Source organism: Asterias rubens, chromosome 6 (genome assembly GCF_902459465.1).
Source record: "Asterias rubens chromosome 6, eAstRub1.3, whole genome shotgun sequence".
Classification (NCBI taxonomy): domain Eukaryota; kingdom Metazoa; phylum Echinodermata; class Asteroidea; order Forcipulatida; family Asteriidae; genus Asterias; species Asterias rubens.
Window position 1 is genome coordinate 21,202,880 of NC_047067.1, and position 23,914 is coordinate 21,226,793.

At 38.2% G+C, this 23,914-nt stretch overlaps 1 protein-coding gene across 1 annotated transcript; it reads left to right on the plus strand.

The window, feature by feature from the left end:
* Positions 1–430: 430 nt before the first annotated feature.
* On the plus strand, positions 431–22,556 carry LOC117291416. Its single transcript, XM_033773070.1, has 4 exons — positions 431–608; positions 4,930–6,784; positions 21,354–21,464; positions 22,416–22,556. Exons 2-4 carry the CDS (start codon positions 4,955–4,957, stop codon positions 22,554–22,556), a joined length of 2,082 nt encoding a protein of 693 aa, XP_033628961.1. The 5' UTR covers positions 431–608; positions 4,930–4,954.
* The last annotated feature ends 1,358 nt before the right edge of the window (positions 22,557–23,914 follow it).

A 23,914-nucleotide genomic window follows, 5' to 3' on the forward strand; every position in this document is an offset into this window, starting at 1 on the left:
AAAAACATATTTCTTAACAAAATTAATATACTATGCACAAAATACATCAATTTATTATGTAAATATGCCATGAAATTAAAATATTTAACAATAGTCAATTTAATGTTTTCTCGCCGTTTTTTAGCGCCCCTTTATTTAATGAACCCGACCATAAATTATTTTTATCAAGGTAAGACCGTCACCTTTTTCCTCGATATATCGGTGCTAATCAATAAGCTAAAAATAATGTCTTTTAACTTGTTATTATGATCTGTACAGGTTAGTAATTGAAAAATGAAACAACTTGTATTATTTATATAAATAATTTGTATCAGAATTGTGTTAAACATTATAATTTTTGTCAAGACTTCTTAAAATCAATGTATTGGGACAGTTCGATTGGAAGTGTCAATACACACACACACTGCCCACTTTTTACAAAATGGTGGCATCTTAGTGCACGGAATACGGAAGGGATCCCGCTTCTGTAGTGTGGTGTTTTTTCAAGCAAAACCCATAGTATTTTATTTCTTCCAATCCCGAAATTATAGTTTTTAGATACATCGTGTCTTGTTTTGGAAAGGTTGGGGATAAGTGCTTTTTGTGTTACAGAGGAGTCTTGTGAAAAGGTAAGCACATATTTTTGACAATCGTGATTCATACAACAGTCACACACAACATTGCCGTGCGTGAAATTCCCCGTGCGTTTGTATGGCGCATTCGAGTGCGCCTTATTACAGCAAAAATAGCAGGGCGAGGAAATATTATTATTTAACAATAACAATTATTTTGTTTTGCCAATGTTTTGAGCTTGAAAGAATGCAGCTTAGTAAATGGTTTAATAGTGTGTTGTTTAGTTTCTTAATAAAAACAGGTAACTTTGTTGGTTGTGGATTGTTGGTTAAAAAAAAAAGAATTGTCAACAACAATGAGCCAAACATTATCATACAATTAAAACAATGCCAAAACAATAACAACTTGGCAACAACAAAACCAAACTTTTAAATACATTTATTGGATAACATTCCGTATGGCGCCACCACTTTTTCACTAATTTTTACAAAAAAGGATATCTCATTGAGGTAAATTAGATACTATATTATTTCATATCGAATGAAAAAGTGGTGGCGCCATACGGAAACTTTTCCCATTTATTTATTAACTTTGTAAACTTTAACTTTGTAGACCTATTCTTTCTTAATCTTAGCATGCTTAGTTATGGAGAAAGTGGAAAGCAGTGTTTTAAGAATAAATTGATTTTTTAGGACCTCTTTAATTTATAAATTACTTTCGTCTTTGCCATCAATCAATACCAAAAATATTCAAGTAATCTTCTCTGACTGATTTTAGACCGAATTTGACTTTTAATTTGTTTTTATGGGCCATTGACTTACATTTGTATACAGACTTTACATGTGTAGTTTGACTTCAGGAAGGGGAAAATAAATGAGGTGACTTAATCTTCAAAAACTCACAAGTCTCGAGACTTGACCTCGTAAATGACAGTCAGACTTTACTTCAGAGTTAACTTGAGACTTGCCATTGAAGGTGCCATTGAAGGTGCCATTGTTATTATTATTACTATTATTATTGAATGAAAATTTCTCTGAAAATGTGAAACAAAAAGGTAATTTGGACCATGTGTACCTTGCTGTCATTTTGCTTCTTACTGAGTTATGATGTTAGGATGTCATGCAGTTTAAAACATTTGTTGGCTCTACTACTTAACCTTCTTGTGTACAACATCAGGCCTTTGACTTTATGAAGGAGCGAAGTGATTTCCTTCAGTTGAGGTAACTGTAACCAGTCACAACAATGAATGTTGACTTTATATTGGAATACTTCAAGGTACAGTGTGTAGGGCTGAAGGGCCAAGATCTGCCCTGGGTTCTGGAGAAATGTTGTCTAATATAATGCAAAGATGAAGTTCAAGACTTACAGGGATTTAAAAAAGAAAAAAGGTGTGCAGCATAAACAGGAAGTCATGACTACTTCTTATGCGTGCGTGCCTTACCTTTCCACTCACAAGACCTGGATTTAAATTCAACCATGACTGTCAGTCTCCCATCTCTTCTTGAAGTAAATATAAATGTTGCTTATTCAGCTGATAAAAAGCACAAGTCAAAAACGTTGTGTCACAGAACTGGTGGAGAAAAACTTACACCTTAAAAGCCAGTTAATAATAATATTATAATCAAGGAAGCCTTGTACAAGATGTTTAGTACAGTAACCCATAAATGGGCAAGTTGGATTTCAAAAATGACTTGCTTGAGTCCCAAGTGACCAGTTAAGTTTGAATTCTTCAGACTACAGACAGTTGCTACAATGTATGCCCATAGTTTTGGGGCCAAGAAAACCAACAATTGCCTTATCATGTCTTTTGATATACGCCTGAAGTCCTTAAATTTGACATTGACCGTAATGACCCAAAAGCACCAGCCACAATGGGAAGTATAAGTAGAAGACTTTAACAATTTGTCCGCTTCTTATTCCATGAAGTGTCTTGAAGCTAATTGCTGCAGAGGAAACAGGCCGTTGGACATGGCTTGTTGGTGTGGTTTCTATCAGGTATCAAGTTGACACTAATGTGTAATATTAACCATGTACAAGTGCTTACAAGTTACACATTGCTAGACCCAGATTTGTAATGCGTTTTTGTTCTAGTATCAAGTGAGTAACCACAAGGGAAACTGGCTGTTCAAATTTTAATTCATTTTGGGTTGAACAAAGACAAATTTACTAGAGCGAGTCTTGATGTATTTTCATTGTTTTAGACAATTCATTTTAAGAAACTACACTTTTCCCCTAAGAAATTGTGTTGGCAATCGCGAGTAGGAAAACAACAAACCCACAAGCCCAAATAGCTAACAAAAACACAATCTTGGATTGGATATTGGGCAAGAAGTATTTTTCAGTATTATAGGCCTAACATTACTGTACAAAAATCAAAATCAAATTTGCCGTTGTTGCTAAAACTGATTTAAATCAAATAAAAGCCTAGTCCTATAATCATGGCGTTGTCTTGAAGCCAATTTGAAAGTGTGCACTGTGCATGCACAATTGCACATGTAATTTGTTCAGCCTTGAATCTGGATAGTTACTTGTTGTTATTGTGCAGAAGTTTTCTATGATTGTTGTGACGAGCTGGCTCTAGATGGAGCCGTTAGCACTCAGACATGTTGGACTACATGTTACAGTACAATAACATATGGCATAACTAGGCGTAGGCCAATTTTTTTGTTATTTGTAGGTGGTACAATTATTAAATCCTCAAGTGGTATTTACTGATTTGACAAAATAATTCCCCTTTCAAAAGATTGTGGGAGGTGTTTTGTTGGTATACATTGTATTCACTCAGTCTACCAGTTAGTGCTTGCCCATGCAAAAAGGATGACTACACTATGTATTGTAGAACACTTTGGTGCCTTTTGCATTGGGTGCTATGGTAAAAGTTTTTATACTGTGTTATACAAAATGGTGAAACGGAAATCAGCTGGTTAATGTCAATGAAATGTGTTTTGCAATGAAAGCATATATACACATTATGATATACAAATTATTGCTAAAACATAGGATTCAAACTGTCTCTAGCTACTGGGCAAGCTTGGTGGTCTAGTGGTTAGACATAGATCCTGCTCTAGAATGGCAAAGTTGGTTCAAATTCCACCGTAGTAAAATCCTACGGATTCTTTTCATATGACTCGGGAAGGCACTGAGCATACATTGCCTAAGTATAAATTGATATTGGGTTCGTGCTAAACAAGAAAGTTAAATTGGATTGAAATATAGTTTTTGTAAAGATTATAGAAATTCAGGTCACATCGTTTAACAAATATTGAATATTGATGGATATCATTAAAGTAACAGTTGGTCTTTTATAGAGATTTCCTATGAAGTTTGTATCTGATTATCACAAAAACTACTGTTCCAATGTCTTTTAATGTGTAATGTAAAGTACATATGTTTAGACTGGGAAACAATGTACACACCGTGCTGTCCATACATGTGTAGTGTACACTCATGTACGTCAACTAAAGATCCCTAGTGTACATTGTCAATATTAATTAGTTTTATACTTAAATACTTTGTGCTAATTACATGTGTACTGTACATCCAAGCTTAAATTACACTACATTATGTACGCTGGAATGAGCAGGAAACTGGTATTGAAAACGTACATAATGTGATCACTGTACATGTACACTGTACATGTACACAAACTTTTAATATTTTATTATTTTACTGGAACAAAAAATAATAATGAAAATGGTTTGCAAAATGGATGCAATGTAACTTGGCATGTAAATTACTAAACACAGAGAAAGGTAAACGGATTGATACTTGACTTGTTATGTTTTCAAGCACAACATGCACAGTAAGTGTCGTGTACTGTACACTGTGTAATCTGTCCTTGCTCTATGATGAAATTGAACAGTAGGTCTCAGCTGTCTGAGTTTACATGTACTTGTAATGTAACGCTCTTGGGGATGTTTTGTTTAGTGTTACATGAATTTGTAGGTTTGGAACAGTGCCATGGAGTTCATGTTCTTCCTTTTTTAATACATGTTTTTTTTTATAGCCTGGTTTAAATGAGCCATTGGCCTCAATATTTTTTTCAGAACATTTTGTCACAGTACAAACCACAAGAGGGATGTTGAATTATTGTGTCTCTTTACAAATTTGTGTGATAACTTTTAGGAAAGCAGATGCTATTCCATGTCATAATTTCTTCAAGCTGCTTAAGATGGAATTTTGCTAAGCACTGAAAAGTCCTGCTCGGCAGAAACACATTTATCGCCCCAGTTGTGGGTGACTGACTCCATGTTACTTATTGCTCAGCAAACAAATTTCCCTATTGAGAGGCTGTAATAATTTGTGCTCAACTTTCAAAATACTGCTTTGGAAATACAATAATATCTAACGTTTTTGTTTTGACTTTTTCCTCCACAGAACCCTTGGGAATGATGAGATAGAAATGTCAACAACCATGACCACAAGAATTAGCAGTACCAGTGGTGGCGGGAATATTCCCAACATCAACATGGAGAAGAGAACCGCTGCCGCTCGGGATATGCACGTCGCGACAACACCAGGCGCCAAAGTCAGTAAATTGCGCCACCTTTTTGAAGCCCCAGCAGATGTTAAACCAGCCTACAGGCCAAGGGTAAATACTACAAATGGTGTGTCTACTAGACCTGAGCCAACGGTAACAACTGCAGGCACCACTACAACACAGCATTCCAGTAAACCCCGACCCGTAAGTCAGGAGCTAAACACCAATGTCTTCGAGCAACAGGAGTCAGATGAAGAGGTTATTGAGGATCCTGGTTCAGATAAGAAGATCAATCCAAAGATGCGATTCAAGAATGCTCGATTGCTATTTGAAAGCCACCAGGCAACAAGTCCTCCGACTGCAAGGAAGAACACAACAAAGCAGCCACTCAGTCCACCAACCAGTCCTCACCTCAACAAGAAACGTTACAGCCGCAATACGTCTACTGACAGCACAGGCAGTTCTGTTGAAAATGAGTCCCCAAAGAGAACTCTTGCTGTGCGGCCATCTCCTGTGGAGGTATCCGAGAAGCCATCAAGACGAATTGATGCTAAGGTATCAGATAGTACTAGCATGCGTAACACCAATCCTGTTACCAAAGTCATTCAGGATGCCCCTCAACAGCAGAGAGCATCAGAGAGGACCAAACCTTCACCCCCAACCTCACCAAAAATGAAGTCTCATGACCTGAATACAAAACCACAGGTTGGTGTAGAAAATGGAAGTTCCGAGAGATATATAGAAGATCGCAGAGAACCTGCATCAGAACCTGCGGCAGTTCGCCGAGCTCAGATGCGTTCTCGATCGCCAGAGTATGACATAAGACGAAGAAGCCTAGATGATCCCATGCCTTATATAGCTAGAGCACTAAGCCCAACGGACATCCACCATGTTCAGGCTCCCAAGACCAAGACACCTGTTTCTGCATCAGCTCTTATAGCCTTAAACCAACCAGAAATTAATTTACATGAAAAACTTGGTCTCGATCTAGAAGGTGGAGTATACCTTGAAGACAGAAAGTCCCCTGTCTCACCAACTTCTCCTACTGCAAAGAAGCCTGTGGTACTTCGTTCCTCTGGCTCCCCCCGTAAACTCAGGTCAGGAATTCGTCGTTATTCTAGAGAATATGAAGATGAAGACAGTGAAGAGATGTCATCGGAGTATAGCACCCAAGCCTCTGCCTCTGACACCACCGTGGAAGAGCGTGAGATCACCATATCAGCTTCTCAAGTCGAGGAGACCAAAGCGAGCCCAGCATGGGATTCGAGCATTGCGTCTCCTCAGACTGGCTCTCCTCGTCGAGGCCTCTCTTCGGGGGAATCTCAGGATGAGATCAGCCACCAGACTGACACTGATGCAAACTCAGATGCTTCTTCAACATTCCTTTCGACAAGGGCAGTCCAGGAGCCAAGCCTTACCTCGTCAAGCTATGCAACAACAGAGCAGAGCCCAACAGACCAAAGCATTATTGGCCAAATCGGTGGCAGCAACCTGGATAAGATGGAGATGGCGATGCGGACCAAAGAAACAGTGATTACAAATGATGAGGAGGATGAGGACAGCGAGGATCTGGATCAAACGGAGGAAGACATGAACACAGATGCTCTTGAGCTACAGTTGAGCCTTGAGGCACAGGAAATATTGAATCGGAAACCAAAGCATACTTTCATTGGGATCATGGAATCGTCTTTGGAAGATGACCTTGACAGTCCAACAGAGCCCGAGGAGAAGGTTGATGAACAGGCTGCACAGGTAAGAACCTTCATCTATTTTTAGAAATAGATTCTTGAAATGCAATATCTGTTTTTGTCCCTAGGTAAACACCGTGCCATCTTCTCCCTTAACAGTGGTCCAGTGGCCAAATGCTACATGTAGTTAACGCACCCAAGAACCATTCCCTACAACAAGTGGTTCATCTGGTAGTTCAGTGTTGAAAAGCATTCCTATTTAATTTGACATACGGACTTGGCCACTGGGGTTGATTTCACAAAGATAGTCCTAACTTAACTTAGGACTAGTTCTAGGAGTTACTGCAAGCAAGTCACTTAAAAAGGGCAAACCCTGTAATGTTTAGTAGGAGATAATCCATTTCTTTATAGAAAAATCATGACCGACAGAAAGGCATGTCCTTAGTGAGGGTTTTAACTAAGCTTAGGCGATATCGATATTTCGCCGACAATATATCGCGATATTCGATATAATCGCGATTAATTAAGTTTGACATCATCAGTCTTACAACTTCCAGTAAAAGTTGTAGAAGAGACAGTCATAGTACAACAGAGGTGTTCTAATGACCTATTCTTCTGGTTTTACTCCAAACCTATGGGGTGCAAGATGTCTTAGCTAAGATACATCGCGATTTTGCGATATTTAATCGATATCGTGATATATTGATATTTCGATTAAAACCAAATCGATCCGATATCGAAATCATTTCCAAATTAGTATCGCAATATTCGATAATATCGTGATATCGCCCAAGCTTAGTTTTAACCAAAGTTTTGAAAACTTAGAACTACAGTGAGTTGTTGTCGTTCACCTGAAAATTAAATAATTCCGCGTGTGCATTTTTTGTTTGTTTCTGCTGGGCTACACTGCCAATCTGATTATAGATGCTTTGCATGGGGCCAAACATACCACACTAATCAGAGTTTATGGTTGGGGTGTTGAGTTACTGTTAAGGAAAAAACAGTGCACTGCAATACCTTCATATTATCGCAGATGTAGTAATGCAATATAACAAAGTTATGTCATTCATCAGTTTGAAATGGACAATGTATTTTCCTCAACGTTTTTTTCAATGGCTTGATTTTTCCTGAGGTTGAATCTTCAGCAATGATAATGCCTGATTTTTGTTTCATTATTTGAGATTATTCCTTTTATCGGGGTAGGGGTGGTGCGGGTGGTGTTTGAGGTGAGATTTTTTTAGGGAACCATGTTGTACATATTGCATAATCATCAACAACTTGTTGACAAGTAAATTATCACTTTTGCAACTTGCGCAAGGAGGTGAACCAATTAACATTATAACAATTTCCAAACTGATGATCTGTTACTAGTTCAGTCAGTGTACATGATTTGTAGTCCAACTATAACAGTCTATTTGCATGAATTACATAAATCCATACATTGTAAGTGAACAATCTCTAAGTGTCTATTGTCAATCCATCCACTCGCCCATGCAATTCGAATACATAAAAATGACATCAAATGCAGTAATACACATTGACTCATTGGTCAAAGGCCAGACAGAGTTGTGAATCATGGTGTGTCTGAAAGTTAACACTTCGGGAATATTGACTCATAAATTTTATATTGAGAGCACACTGGGTTGGCGACTTGGCGTCGAGTGAGAGTGTTGATTGGCTTGCAACGATGAGGATTGATATTTAACTTGAACCGAAAATCGCAATCTGGGCCGTGTTTTATTAAAAAATAAAATAAGAAATAGGGCTCCTTAGTTTCATTAACAGGCAGTTAAGTGCAATATTGTGTCCCTAAAACAAACACACATCATGTGTCATTCGACGTTCAATTTAAGTGAAGTGTTTGCTCTAAGACGAATGCAAATTTCCTTTAAAAAACAGAGTTGAGGTATATCAACAACAAAACGAACAAAGAAATGTGTCATTGTGTTTGCGTACTACACATAATATGTGCATTATGTAGGTGGCATCTCGAGCATGCTGTATTACTTGTTCTGTAAATTTTGATCAAATTACGAGGAACATGTGTGTGGTGTGGTCGAGATAACGAACAAGATATGGATGCTAGTAGCATGATGGTATTCATACATGTACAAGTAGCAAGAACAGAAAACCAGTGATGTAGGCACCTTTCAAATAGCTAATTTATGGCTATTTTTATAAAGACACTTTGAATAATGTACATTACAATTGTACAGCTGGGGAAATGTGTATTGAATGAACTTCATTCATGTTATATTGTACATTTACCATCATGACTGGCAAAAGTTAGTTCCATTCATCATGGTTCAGTCATATTAATACGTTCAAATGTACAATTCAGTCATCAGTCACAGTACATCATTGTACATGCATTTTGCAACCATAGTGCACAGCGAAGCAATTAGCCATGTTGGCTTGTAGTCATGTGAATAGCGTAATCAGATTACGTGGTCATAATAATGCATCATCTTTATTGATTAGACTAAGCTTCAGAGTACCAGTTGTTTTGCAGATCTGTGAAATTAAAGTGCACATTGTAGGTCAAATACTATAAATGAAACAATGGGTGCTATCCATAAATGGATTTATTTTTTAAATGGAAGAAGAGGGTAGTTTTTGAGAACAAATAGAAAAACCTTGCACAGTCTTACGCATAATATTGCATCAGTAAGCATGGTCAGAAGCTGTACTGTGACAATGCTATGGTTGATAATGGAAATCAGGGGTAAGCAGTCTCCCCCCCCTTCTAAAAATCACAGCTGCCAGTTGTGAATAGATGGCGGCTCAAAATTGGTTGCCTTCCATTACCCAAGATAATGCCAAGCTCCTATCAAACAAAACATTGGATCAGGGTCCATTAAGAAACCCAGTGTTGGATTTCAACTACAACCAGGTACTCTAGCATCTGAACTCAAAGGAAAGCAAATTTAATTGTGAGAGAAAAGCCAAGAAGCTAAATAAATATGAGGGGAAAAAAGGGTTGTGCAGTAGTTATAGCCTAAGAACAATTCACAATATTATGTACAATTTTTATTTGTTCAATATGCCTTATGAACACCAGGTTGCCACAAATGTGTTTATGTTGTCTGGTTCCCTGTGTTATAAAGGCAATAACTAACACTGATTCCCTCATACAAAAAGTTGGTTTGATTATGTTACACCTTCACGCCTTGCTTTTGTAAGATGGTTTTATTGTAGCAAACTGTGTATCCAAACCACTAGACCACTGACCACAGTCCAGTAATTTTACCATTTGGCCAGTCAAATCACAACTGATGTCCTGCATTGTAGCATTCTACCTCCATGATTGTAGTGTGTAGATTATTGAAATTTTTGCAATATGTATGGTCAGGAGAGAGAAAACAAATGCTCTGAAGGTTTTCCCCTGCACTGTTTCCTTTGTTTTTAAAACAATGAAAGGGCACAATCAAAGTACAATGACTGAAAGGCTGAGTGATTGCCATTTTCATTGTGTACATCTTTTTGCTGGGTTCGGTCATAAAGGAAATTTGCAACATTCCTCAGTGGCTCATTGCTCAACTGACAACAAAACATAATATACCCAGGAGGTATTCCCCACTTTGGAGAATTATTAAAAAATATTTGACATTCTTGATGGATTTCTCATAGTGGTTTGTTGCTGGTTTATTGTTTCTTGGTGGTCATAAAATGCAGCGCAGCAGCCCCTTGTAGCCACAATATTTATGTAAAGAAAAATTAAATTTTGCAGAGGTCACTTTTTTTTTAAAATTTATGCCACTGGTATTTGTGCTCTGTAGAGTAAGAATTAGAGAAATACATTGGGTCGGAACAAAGGGGTGTGGGAATATATTGGGGGTGGCGGCTGGGGAACATGGAAGGGTAATATTAAAGCTGTACAAAATCAAGAGTGTGAAGAAAGACAGAAATGTGTAAGGCTTTTACATAGTAATTATTTTAAAAACCTTTGTTAGGCTGATATTGTTAATTGTTACTTTATGGTGCACAGTGTACTGTGCAACCTGTGTAGTTTTTTGTGTTCTTTAGAAACGACAGTTCCTGGCGGTTTTACATACCTTTTAAAAGAATTGCATTCCAAGTTATTCCTAACCTCAATCTTTGACCCATCCATTGACTGTCATTTCATTCTTAGAATCTTCTTTTCATTTGGTGAAATGGAGATTTAGTAGCTTTGTTATCAGTCAGTCGTAACCAAGGTCATAAAAATCAGGGAGTATTGGGTACAGTAGTTTGGTCATGTCTAGTGCTGTTTACATAATAACAAGATGTACATTGGACCTTCCTCATGATTCGATGTCACTACATGTACATGTATCTGTGACATTACATTCGTGTAATTTACACCCCCTCCAATAATTATGACCGTTTCAAAGCATTTTTTCTTCTAGATGGAGTGTGTACAAACACAATCCGGTGCATGTTGTACAATGTACACGAATAATAATGTAATTATTTGTAGTAGGGCCTAATAATATTCACAAGATATTGTACAATGTGTCTGCATTGAGGCATGAAGAACGATTGAGGCAAGGCATTCTAGTGTTGATATACTGAACCTTGTATGGTATACAGTATGGTAATATACAGTTGAAAGTGTCAAGTGCATGAAACTGTTTTACCAACTTGCTACGTGTGACTTGATTTGGGACTTGAGTGAAAACTGTAAACAGTTGAGTCAGGCTGTTTGATATTGGTTTTGGAGAAGTGGATGCCTGTCAAGATGTCATGTAGCCTACATGGTCACTGTATAAATTGGTGCAGGCCTACAGTACATGTATATTATTATTTACTGTGTATCATGGTACCCCTACAATTAGACTATTATTAGTTTGATTGCATTACTTTATTGCATTACTTTATTGCATGTCAAACATTACCTGGATCAGGCTGTAGAAACTATTCTAAGAACTTTTTTCAATTCAGCTTGCTTCAGTAAAACTTGCAAAGTGTCCAATATGTACCAGAATTTTGGAAATAGGTCACTCTGTTTACCAAGACGCAGAATTTTGGAAATAGGTCACTCTGTTTACCAAGACGCAGATTGCCCAAAACTCCCTTCTACATTATGTGTACCTTGTATGAGGCTACATCTACGCCCTTCCAAATCCCTGTCCCCACCCCCACATGTTCCTCCTCCCCCGCTGTCCTTATTGAAGAAATGATTCTGGCTTCACTCCACTGCCAGTGACTCATCAGTAATCACGCTAATCAGGGACAGTCTTAATTTAAAGGGAAAGTACAATAATTGTTCATTACATTGCTAAGTTAGATAGCCAAATTAACAAGAAGGTACGCACTGGTACAATGTGCATCTTAATTGAAAGACCACCTTATCATATGAGGCTAAATTAAACTTTAGTTAAACTTTAGACCTTCATAATTTAGCCACATACCCTGCCTGTATTCCCCCCTTTTTCCAACTTAAGGGTTAGTTGACAATTTAGATAACATTAATCAAGTTCAGAGGAATGGTACAACATTGGTCACGACATAGTTCAAAGTTGATTTAATTATTTTTTAAAGGTTACCTGTTGCTACATCCCTAGTTTACTAAATGTAGAGAGGATGAACCACCTCCTGTCCAACTCAACCCCCAAACCCACGCTGCAATATCAACCTATCAGATGCATGTACCATAATGAACTTTCTTTCATGTTTCAAATGAAACAAACCAATGATAAAAATGTACATCATAGGCTGAGATACATTGTAGGTAGGGTATTTTTTATATATTTTTATATTTTTATTTTTATAAATGTAGTGTACACAACAGTAACATCTTTATTGCTATGGTGATGAAACTTTGCCATTTAAAAATTTCTCCAGGGTATACATGTAGGCAAACCACACTCTAAGCGTGCCAATTTCTAGTCTTAAAGTTCTTGCATTCACATTCTGACCAGTGTAGGGCCGAGTAATGTGGGTCCTACACTTTTATTTCTCTGCTTGTCGGATCTTTGTACCGGCCTCCATAACTCTCTGAGACGAACTCTGGGCGTTACATTATACGACCGCGCTCAACGATTATCAAATAAGAGCAGACACTCAGGAATCCACTGATAAGATTGTTTGTTTTCCCTGTGAGGTCGTCAGGCATAGGAGAAGAATTTGTTTATAATAGATTATGATAAAATGTCAAAACATTATATGAGGCAGATTCCCACATATGGCCAAGCATTCTTGTTCATCCCAGGGCCTTCGTACCTGTGTTCAGTCGACATGGAAAATAGTAATGTGTGCATACATGTACAATAATGTCTGTAATGTAATTCACTTCTGTTTCAATTTGAGGCCTGTTGACTAATCAATTAAGGAGAGCCTGTACTTGGGTTTCCCCACCATTACTGGAACACAAATACGCCCAATGTTCACTCTCTGTATTTAAACGCATCACAGGCAAATTCAACCAATGAAGATAATGCATGTATTGCCAACTTGACATTAAAGCCTGCGCGCCACTCGTACGTGAACGTAAAAGTGTCTTTGGCGGTTCAGAATGATGAAATTGACCTAAAATGGATTGGTTTACAACAGGCCTTGCACCTTGTTCTTGAAGGGGCGGCAATTTTCCTCTGATAAGGGTCACGCTGTGATGAAAATGTAAATTTGTACTTTGCAGAGGGCAGCACAGCAAAGCACAGGGCACTATAGCAACTGCAATTGTTTTGGGGTTTTTCGAGGCCTGTATAAAATTTAAAATCAGTTGAAATCTTGTGTACAAAATTCAGTTAAGAATGCAAATGAGTTAAATTAGACCATGGTCAGACTACTGCCCTTTCTCTCATTCATTGCCTAACTCTCTGACTTCTCTACATTTATAACAAAGCACTTCAGCACTCATTTGACTCCCCCAATGTCCCACAGCAGTCTAGGGCCATTGCCAGGTCCTGGACATTACTGCTTGATAATTACCCTGCTTGGGACCATCTCCTCTAGCGGGTATTGCACCAAAAGGGGCAGGAGGAGGAGTTTTATAGGATTCTGGCTGCCACTGGAGGCTGATGGCGTTTTGTATGATGAACGCCTTAGGGTGGATTGGTTGTTCAGTAAGATTGAGTTTCAATGATTTCTACCGCCCCCCTCCTCTCTGCTTCACACTTCGATGCCGTGAACCTCATTTTAAAAAGGTCATTGTTGCAATCAGGCAACTTATCAAATTGTGGCTCGTGGCCATTCGCCGTGCACAGTATGTGCCTCGTTTAGAATTGTTCAGGGGCTTCTTTGTGCAGAAAAATAAATTCTCAGCTCCATGTTTTGGCACTAAATGTTTGGCACTGCATATTGTATGTAATGTATTATCTTCAATAAAAATAATTATGCATTAATGTTTATTAGGGTGGTATGGTAACGACCAACAAAATCAATTTTGTTGTTGTGTACAATATTTGTGGTGATATTCCTTTTGACATGTTTATGTTTAAAACGATGACCAACAAGATCTGATAAGAGCCACAATTTGACAAGATCCATAATTTATGTATTGTTTAATAACCGATTTCGTCAGAAAAACATAACACCAACATTCGAACAATTTAAGAAACTTTTTCACTTTAAAGCACTATTCATGAATTTTTGCTAAATAAGATTGTCAACAATCGTATGCTGCCATCTCCATTCGTTTTTGTTTTCATAGAGCTTTGTACATTTTCTGCAGGCATAATGTACGTACGAACTCATTCATGTACATATAACACAATCATTATTAGCAGTCTAGGCACAAAACCCCATTGTCCCCATTAAAATTCCAGGGTTTTGGGTGACCCCCAAACTACGGTCCCCTGTCCTATTGAGAGTTTGATTGGCAACTGACTTGAGCTTAAAACCTTTCCCTCAGGATCACTCCAGCCAATGAATACAAAGTCTCTCAAGCAAAAACATTGCAATGGCCTTCTGTACTTCTATCCTCAATTGAAGTTAACCTGTTGTGGAGCATTTGCACCAGTTTACTTGCATTCTGATTCTTATTATTACAGTATGTCAAGGTTTATGGAATGAAAGAGGAGTTTGTACAGGCGGTGTGAATGTGATCAGACCCACAGATAAGCTTGGGCGATATCACGATATTATCGAATATCGCGATATTAATTTGGAAACGATTTCGATATCGGATGGATTTGGTTTTAATCGAAATATTGATATATCGCGATATATCGCGATAATCGCGATAATCGCGATATATCGCGATATCGATTAAATATCGCGATGTATTTGCTAGCTGAGACATCTTGCACCCCATAGGTTTGGAGTAAAACCAGAATAATAGTTCATTAGAACACCTCTCTTATGCTATGACTGTCTCTTCTACAACTTTCACTTGGAGTTTGAAGACTGATGATGCCAAATTTAATTAATCGCGATTATATCGAATATTGCGATATGTTGTCGGCGATATATCGTGAATAAAATAAATCGATATCGCCCAAGCTTACCCACAGATACTGTACTTAATGCCCGTTTATTGTACTATTGTTGGACTGTAACTTCAGATAGATTTTGTAGGATTCAAAAGCTTTTCCCGCAATGTTACTGAAGACAGAAGTCATAAAAAAAGTATGCCATAATAATCCACATTCATGAAAATAGTAATGATGTCATACAGTATGTAATACACCAGATGGTGGACTGTACTTTTACCATGGAGGAAGATGTAAGAAGAAGAACAAGGAGGCTACACACCTGCGCTGGCCTTTTAGAGAAACATTACGAAAGCTTTGTGGCGCAGAACACCCCATTTTGGGTTGGCGGGGGCATCTGGGTGACTTTTTGATACTTTTTGGGCAGCCCTATTTGCATACATGCTTGTGTAGCTTCTTTTACATGTGGAAGTATTGTAAGAGATCAAAGTAGATGTTGCTGTCTGAGATTGCAGAAATTTTGAAATGAAATTTTGTATTTCTTAGTACGCCTCCTTGCCTTACAATGTAGATTCGTGGGTTTTGGGTTACTCCTTATGATGATCTTTGCATCAGATTTATTCGAATGACCAGTTCACACCTTGGGCTGGCAGGCCAATCTGGTCATCTGTCAATGCCTTGTCCCTTGATGTTTAAGCTCTAATGAACTTGAAGATGTCAGGCTCAAGATATTCAGCTGCTCAGGTGCTGATGTGAAAAACACAATCTTTAAGATCTCAGGAGCTTTGTATGATAACAATTCTTTGGATCAAACAAAACATGCTGTTGGATTTTGATTTTTGATGAGTTGGGGTGGTTAGGATTTAGTCGTCAATCAAACAGATTAAATCAAAACATAGGCCAACAACTGTTGGATTTTACATGTAAAGCATGGTTCATACTTCCTGTGAAAGCGAAGGATAAGCGAATTTGACGTGAATTTCACATCATAACTATCCTCTCGCAGTGATATTCGCAAGTGTGTTGAGCAGAGCTGAACTGCTACGAATATTTGTTGCGAATTTTGTGACGTCAACATTAGCTTTGCATTCGCAGGAAGTATGAACCGGGCTTTATGATTGAAATACAGTTTACACATGAATCTTGTATTCATAGATGGCCATGAACATGTAAAGAGATTTTTCACCGAGAGAGTTGTATGCTAGATTGACCATTTTCAGGCTTTCAGAGTGGGATTTAATATCAATCAATATGAAATCAATTGTTGGAATGAGCAAAATTGAATTACGAGTGAGTTAGACCTTGACAATCAAGTAGAAAATAAAAAACACTTAAGAAAAAAATCATTTCGACTCTCTGTGCAGAAGCAAACGTGATGATGGAATTAATTGGAAAGTCATGCTTCTCAACGAAAAACTGACTGTGCGTTTCACTGTCTATAGATTCTATGATGCAATAGTTACAAATAGTCATCAGACAACATCAGCAAATGTCAATTAGTGTATGAGCAAGTCAGACTTGACAGGCTAAACAAGAGGAAATGAAAACTAAATGTTGATTTTTTTTTAAAGCGTCTCGGATAGACGAAGGTACGGGAGTGAGGAAGCGTGTCTGTTTCAATGTCTGGTTTGGCGCGTCATGAAGAAGGGGAGGATCTAGCCATGCTCTAACGATATCCTGACAGGGGGGGGGGGGAGAATAGGGGGGGGGGTGCCCTAAGAGATCTCTGGATATTTCAGTGGACCCCTCTTCAAATTGATGCAGGCCTGATACTTCATTCTTGTAATTTGTTTCTTAGCAACTTGTTTCTTAGTAAGGTTTTCTAAATAAAGGGACTGAGATGTTTTGCTGGAAGGGGTGACCAGGGGCATGGAAACAACAATTGCCTCAGTTACCTCTGTGAATCATTAGGCCTGCAAGGGGCAGCAACGCAATGACTAGAGTCATGGATGCAATTGCTTCTGTTGCCTCCATGCAGTATCAGATTGTTTTTACTCAAACCATTCTACTTCCATACTCAAACCATCAAGTCTTTATGGAGCTCATCTTTAAACACAGGCTACGTATACAATCATTCAACCGTTTGTGTCACATTACTCTATGAAACTATTATGAAACATGCTGTTACTCATTTGCCTTGCCTTGCAATTGGATTAATTTATAGTTGTAAAACAAAACGAAACAAACCCAAAACATTTTTAGTGACATTCAGAGCAGTGGTTACTAAGAAGACTTAAGGGAAACCCTGAGCATAGTCATTTTCATACAGTCATGAAATCTATAGAACTTGGTATAATATGTCTCAAAAAAACTAAAAGTGCCACAAAAATATGGATACGTTCTTGTAAAATGATAAAACCTTGAGACTACTACCAAAGATGCACTGAAGCATGGAGGACGGATGGAGTAGATCTTGCATAAATGAGCTGGATATCCCAGGAATATCCCATCTGGGATTGATGCACTTGAGTTATTCATGAGATAGGGGTTGGCCATGTCATGATTGTGGTCATACATCATGTACAGTAGGCTGACTCACTGTGTTTCTTCTCCGTAGTGTATTATGTAGTCATGGAACGGTTTATTGTGAAACAGTTCTCAGATGTTGTGCATAATATTTAAAGTGTGCACCGAATATGTTATGAGATATATGTAGATGTTTACAGAGTTAATAAAGGATTGACATTTTGTAATATTATTTGTTGTGTGACTTGGGATGAGTAGTAAAGAACGGAGAAGTGTAACCACTAAGATTCTGTCAAAATCCAACTGATGTTTTGTTTGATTTTGTTGGACTGTCACTGAGCTGTACACTGTAATGAAGATTTCAATTATGTGTGTTGAGTTTTCATATGAGGAAGAATTTTGTAAAAGAGCGAAGAAGGGTCCTTTGTACATACGTACATGTAGTAAACCGCTAAAGGAGTTAGGATTTTTATCTACTTGTATATTATGTATTATAGTGCAATCTATCGAAAAAAAAGAAACAGGATTGTGTGGTTGTGATTTCCAGAGTACTGTAGAAAAAAAGAGTCAGAGTACATGTTTGCAACTTGGGTGGGATTCGAACCTGTGACCATACCATTTCCTCCTTTCAGAGCCTTACAACTTCAGCAGAGAAATTGATACTTTTATTGCCCTTGTTTCCCTTACATTTCAAAATCATGAGAGGGTATTGCGTCCTTTTAAGGAACAATCTAAGATTTCAAAAAGATACAAAGCATGGAAATATATTTTTTGATCTAAGAGTTTGAGTTTAAAAAAGACTGCACCAGTCACCACAGTCCAGAACCCATGGTTAGGAACACAACTTTCAACTCCTTAGAGAGTCTCTGAACCTTTTCCCCTCAGTTAGAAACTTGCCATATTCCTGCTGTTGGTTTCCTCCGTCTGTTCTTTGCGAGTTTCTAGACTTTCAAAAACCGGGAGTTTGCTATCCCAAGGGAAACTTACTTTGCCCCGTTTCCCTCCTACATTTTCATTTCATTTTGTCTTTCCTGCTCTTGGCCTACAACCTGGTGAGTCATATTTAGGGGCACAAGTTAAGTTTGGTTCAAAATAAACAGTTCAGGTTGTTCATACATTGTAGTTCTGAAGTACTTAAAGTGTTTAAAAAAAAATTCAACAGTCTCAATCATCTTATCTGTGATGTAACCTTCTCGCTCCTCCCACACCCATCCCCATGATCCATCCCTCTTAGAAACAAAATCCAGCGAAACTATGTTTTGATTAATTGGGGACTGCTCATTCAACATCACAAGGGCCGTTTCATTTCTCTGCTTACCATGGAATTATGTGCTTACGTCCCATAGAATGAGTGTTCTTCTCAGAGCTCAGTAAGGGCAGAATTCCTTGATTTAAGCAGAGCCTCGATCAGTGTAGCTTCAGGCCTTGAACTTCACTCTTGAAGGGGCGCAGCAATTTTCCTCTGGTTAGGGGCACTTCTATGTGGAAAATGTAAGTTTTTATTTAAACTTGCAGAGGGCACCACAGCAAAAGCACAAGGCACCGCGGCAATTGCTGTGCATGCCATGGGTTATTTCGAGGCCTGTCACGGGTTTCGTCTGTAATCTTTGATGGTCTGTTTTGAAATGTCAAGACGAGTGTTTTAGGGTTTGGATTAATTAGGTCATCATGAGTCCTGATAGATGAGGATGTGGCCTATCAATCAGGAAATCCCACCAGGGACTAACATTACCTCCACTTATCTTATCAAGCAGAAAATTAAAATGCAAAGACAAACCTTTGTTGTTTTGAGCATGAGGCAATTTGGGGCTGTGCGAGTGACATTGTGCCCCAGGACGTTAAGCTCAGTATTTGTCCAATCTTTTGTTTGGGTTGTATGGTCTTGGAAGTATTTATTAGCTGTAAATTTTGTGATGTGCCAATGTGATGGTTGAGATGGTTGAGGCAGATGGGTTGAAGAATGAGTTATGCTTGCATTTCTAATTTGGTCATTGGTGATGCATTGAGAGCCAAGCCATGAAACTGGGGATCAGACCTTGCATTGCAGGATCAAAGAGAGATCCTACATGTATGTCAGTGGGAATGCAAAAGGGATTAGGATCATATCCCTTAATCTGATCCACCTCTTGAGTAGGATCGAAGCAGGACCAAATCCTGCAAAGCGTGATATGATGGTTGGAACCCATGTGGGATTATAAATGATCCTGCGATGTGACATGTGATCTTTAGGTTCAGTTTTGATCAGTGGTGAAATCAAACTCAAGTTGAACACAAAGCCAATACAGAGTACCGGTGATCCTGATGAAGAAAATAAGCTTCTAGGAGTTTTGCAATTCCCACAGAACCTTTGTGACAAATCACAGTATGAGGATGGTGGTATTTATCAATGAGGTAACACTATGGAAATGGTACACTGTGCACCAGAACCGTTGTTTACACATTATGTTCGAAAAAAAATTTGGGGGATAAACGACAGCTAAATTGGATGCAGTTGCCAAAAAAAAAATTGTTTTGGTTTGTAAACACAGCGCATAATAAAGTTTAATTTTCCTCGGATATAAAAGACAATCTTTGCTCCTGCCCTCCTTTTTATCTCTTTGCTCCCGCCCATTGGTTTATCTCTTCGCTCTCGCCCACCTCACTTGACCTCTCTCATGACCTGAGTGTCCTCAAGATACCTCATCATTGAATCATTGTTTGTCAATAGAAGGCATTGAGTGACAGCTTCATTCAATTCTAATCTATCTAGGGCAGGAAAATAAAAGGGGTTTGTGTTTCAGAGTTTGAAAGTACAGTAACCAGTGCAGTGCCCTAGTGTTTGTGTTGTTATGATACTGGTGACCTATGTAGGGAATTGGTGCTATTTATACATGTCAGCTGGTATCCAGGGATTGTTCACCGGTGAAATACAATGTTTGGATTGTACATTGTACATAATACATGTGTACCTTTGTTGGGGTATGTTGTACGAGAGTAGTTTTTCAGATTGGTGCCATGTGGTTCGGATACTATATTAAATGTGCAAGTAACAAGGGAACAAGGTCCCCCTGAGTGTTAAATATTTTTATCTAGGACAAGTTCATGCTGTAAATGTTTTTCATTGAATGAGTGTAATTCTTTTTACTAAACCTTCCTAGGAACCTGTATTCTTGAGGCTTAGGCCCATCTTTACTGATTGCAGGTTTTGATTTGAAGATGGAATAACCTTTCACCACCTTCCCAAACCAGCTCTAGACGGAAATTCAAAATTCAAAAGATTTGAAACACAAAATAGATGGGTACATTATCGCATCTGAATCACAGGTGTGTGTAGTCACTATAGTGTGTCAGCATCCTGATAATTCCATCACCGTTTCCTGTCAACATAAAACCAACACCTGTGACCTTAGTGATCTATGTACACAAACGTAGCTTGTCATTGTTTTAAACCAAGTAGGCTAATCATTACCCTTTGTTCACTGTCAATACAGTTGTCTTGTCCCCTGGGTGCATTAACAGTCATGAATGCTGATTTTCATCTTATCAAATAGAAGCCAGACTATTTTCCCTTTGGGTTTTAGTTTGGTGTATTAATTGGTACTATTTTCTCTGGTTCCCTGGAGTTTCATTGAAGATTATTATTTTTTGTTCATCTGTGATTTTTGTTTTGATGAGTTTGTCAATTAGCTAAGTGCTAGGAAGAAAGTCATTGTTTGCAATTTAGTGTTATGTGATATTTAAAGAGCCTTAAATGTAAAACAGAAGGCTATCAAATTAATCATGTTTTATAACTTTGCAGATTTTTAAAAGTGTTTTTTCCTGTTTGTTTTGTAGACACATTTTGCCGAAATCTCTGCTCTCTCTGAAAGTGATGATGATGAGGAAGGTGGTGACTGTATTAGAAAACAACCTCGGAAGCTCAAGTTCAGCAGAGAAACCATCAAGGTAGGCTCAAGTTTTACCACCCCCTTACTTAAGTGGATTCAGGAGTTTTCAAATGGGAGACTTTTGGGGACACTTGGTGACAGCAGACTTAAATCCCTTATTCTGAGAAGTGTGTGTATTCTTAGAATTATGTTAGCCATATACAGAAATGTATAGACTGGTAATGGTGCTGCTACAGTACCTAGTGGTTTAAAACGCTTTTTGATTTAAATGAGATATCGACCAACTCACAAGGCCGGACACAGACGGCCACTTCAAGGTGAGAGCTACACTTAACTGGTTTGGGCTTTCGACCCAAATCAACGGGGGCTGAAACAGGGTACCCTCTTCACAGTTCATAAGGGAAGAAGTGAGAGGGGTCCTCTAACTAAGGGTCAACTTCCTTTCAGATGAAGTTTAGATCTAAACGTAATTTGCACTTTAAAATAATATTATGTTACAAATATGGTATGTTATTGTTTGTCATGAAGGATGGTATTTAGTGTTTTTGTGGAAGTCTAGTTTAATTCTCCAGCGCCACCGTGTGGCTGCACTGTGCCAGTTAAGGATAGACTGTGATCTACTGTACTAGCGCCCTCTTGTGTTCCATTCATCCCAATAACCAATCCATCCACATTTAGAAAAGGATCAGAAGTGCTTTGTGAACAGAAATACAGCACTGACAAAATGACATAGCGCCATCTTGTGTTAACATGTTACCAGCTTTGGAGTAAGTTGATACTCATCAACAGTGCCCTCTTGTGGTAGAAATAAACATAATTGCTGCTTGGATATGCACTCACCATCATCAGGACTGCAGCTGTTATCAGCAAGAAGTAATTATATCAATCAATTTATATGGACAAATCTTGGGATATTCTTGTGACATGAAAAAGAGAAAGTACGATGAGAAAAAAAAATCACATCATCATATATCAATTCTGAAATTGACTTGATTCTGTGATGACATAGTTGATGTCCCTCGCTGGCTTGTCGTTCGAGACTTTCATATCACACAGCTTGATTACAGGAGCCAAGAGAGAACTGGCTAGAGGGTCAGATGACACTTTCTTAATGTGTTGCAGTAACTCATTGGCTACAGTGATTAATTAAAAGAAAACATCCTGTGAACTTAAAGGCCAGCTCATGAAACTAGAGAAGCAAAAAATATTAAATGGCCTGATGATTTAAACCTTGCAGAGTCTTTCTCGAAGGCAAAAAGAAAACTGGGAAAGAAAGTATAAACTTAATGTTTTGTTGTGGCCTATAAAAGTAATGGCTTGGGCAGTTGGTTTACATGGATAACTAAACTAGGTTACTGTTGTCAACAGCCATAGCCGCTAGAAGAGAAACTTGATTTGCAGGCGGCCATACAAATGATTCAAGACTTTCCAAGCTCCTTCCGTTTAGAAAGTCTAGAGGCTAGGGGTAAAACGTCAGACCATTAACTATTTTTTCAGATGAAACATACAAAACAATTTTATACTATGAAAATCTTAGAAGTTCTTCTGATTTCTTAACACACTTTTGAAAGAAACTGTTTCCAGATTGCACTACAAATAACTTATATTAAATTTAGAATGCGAACCTGGAAGTAATTTTAAATCAAGATTTAGGAAGAACAGCTGTGTGCCAGCTCTGGACTATACATCCACAAACCATTTCTTATAATATCTTACACATCTTTGTAATCTTTGGAATACCGATGTCACTTGAAACATGTCATCTCCCCACCCCTCGGAGATATCAAGCAATGAGTGAATGACCACAGAACGCCTGTCACAGAATGAAAGCTGGGTATTGTAGTTGCCTCTGTACTGCCATGAAAAGCTTCAAACACCATTTACATCTTTTTCATTTGTTTGTGAAAGGTGGGATTTATACCATTTGTTTACTTCCAAATTTGGCTGAGTTTTAGTAACTCAATTGTTTTTTATTTCTTTGAAGAACCATCGAGGGCCTCACCACTGTGCCCTTGATGATCTTGATCTTTACATATTTAGCTTTTGAAAATATAAATAGCAAGGTGGTTTTCCTTCAAAGAGTTACTCCTTATTGACATAATTTCACTCATCCCTCTAGAATTGAGTTTAAGAATTGGCTTTAAAGCATAATAATTGATGATTGGATTGATAAACTATTTCTGGATCTCCCGCTGTGTAATGTTTGTTTATTGTGTGTTTTTATGTTAACCATCATTGGCCTTGTCCTAAGGAAAAAAACCTGCAATGCACCACAAGATTGCATTTTATGGACAGACCTGCATTTTTTCGGACAGACCTTGGGAGCCTAACATGTTGGAATTCCTTATAGCCACTTGAGATAGTTGCTGGCATTGTCCCTGAGTTCCTGAATGGGATCTCTAAATTACACAATTGTCTGAGATAGGAAGCAAGACAATCCCATCCCAATGTAGGTTAATGGTAGTTTAGGTGTCCCTTGATGCTGGATGGTCTGCTTTGGCTGGAAAT

What these genes read in the sequence shown, in the direction of transcription:
- LOC117291416 (XM_033773070.1), top strand. Translation starts at nt 4,955, where the DNA reads ATGTCAACAACCATGACCACAAGAATTAGCAGTACCAGTGGTGGCGGG. An exon ending in TTGATGAACAGGCTGCACAG is followed by an intron (nt 6,785 to 21,353) that starts GTAAGAACCTTC and finishes TTTGTTTTGTAG; the next exon opens with ACACATTTTGCCGAAATCTC. An exon ending in TCAGCAGAGAAACCATCAAG is followed by an intron (nt 21,465 to 22,415) that starts GTAGGCTCAAGT and finishes GTGATGACATAG; the next exon opens with TTGATGTCCCTCGCTGGCTT.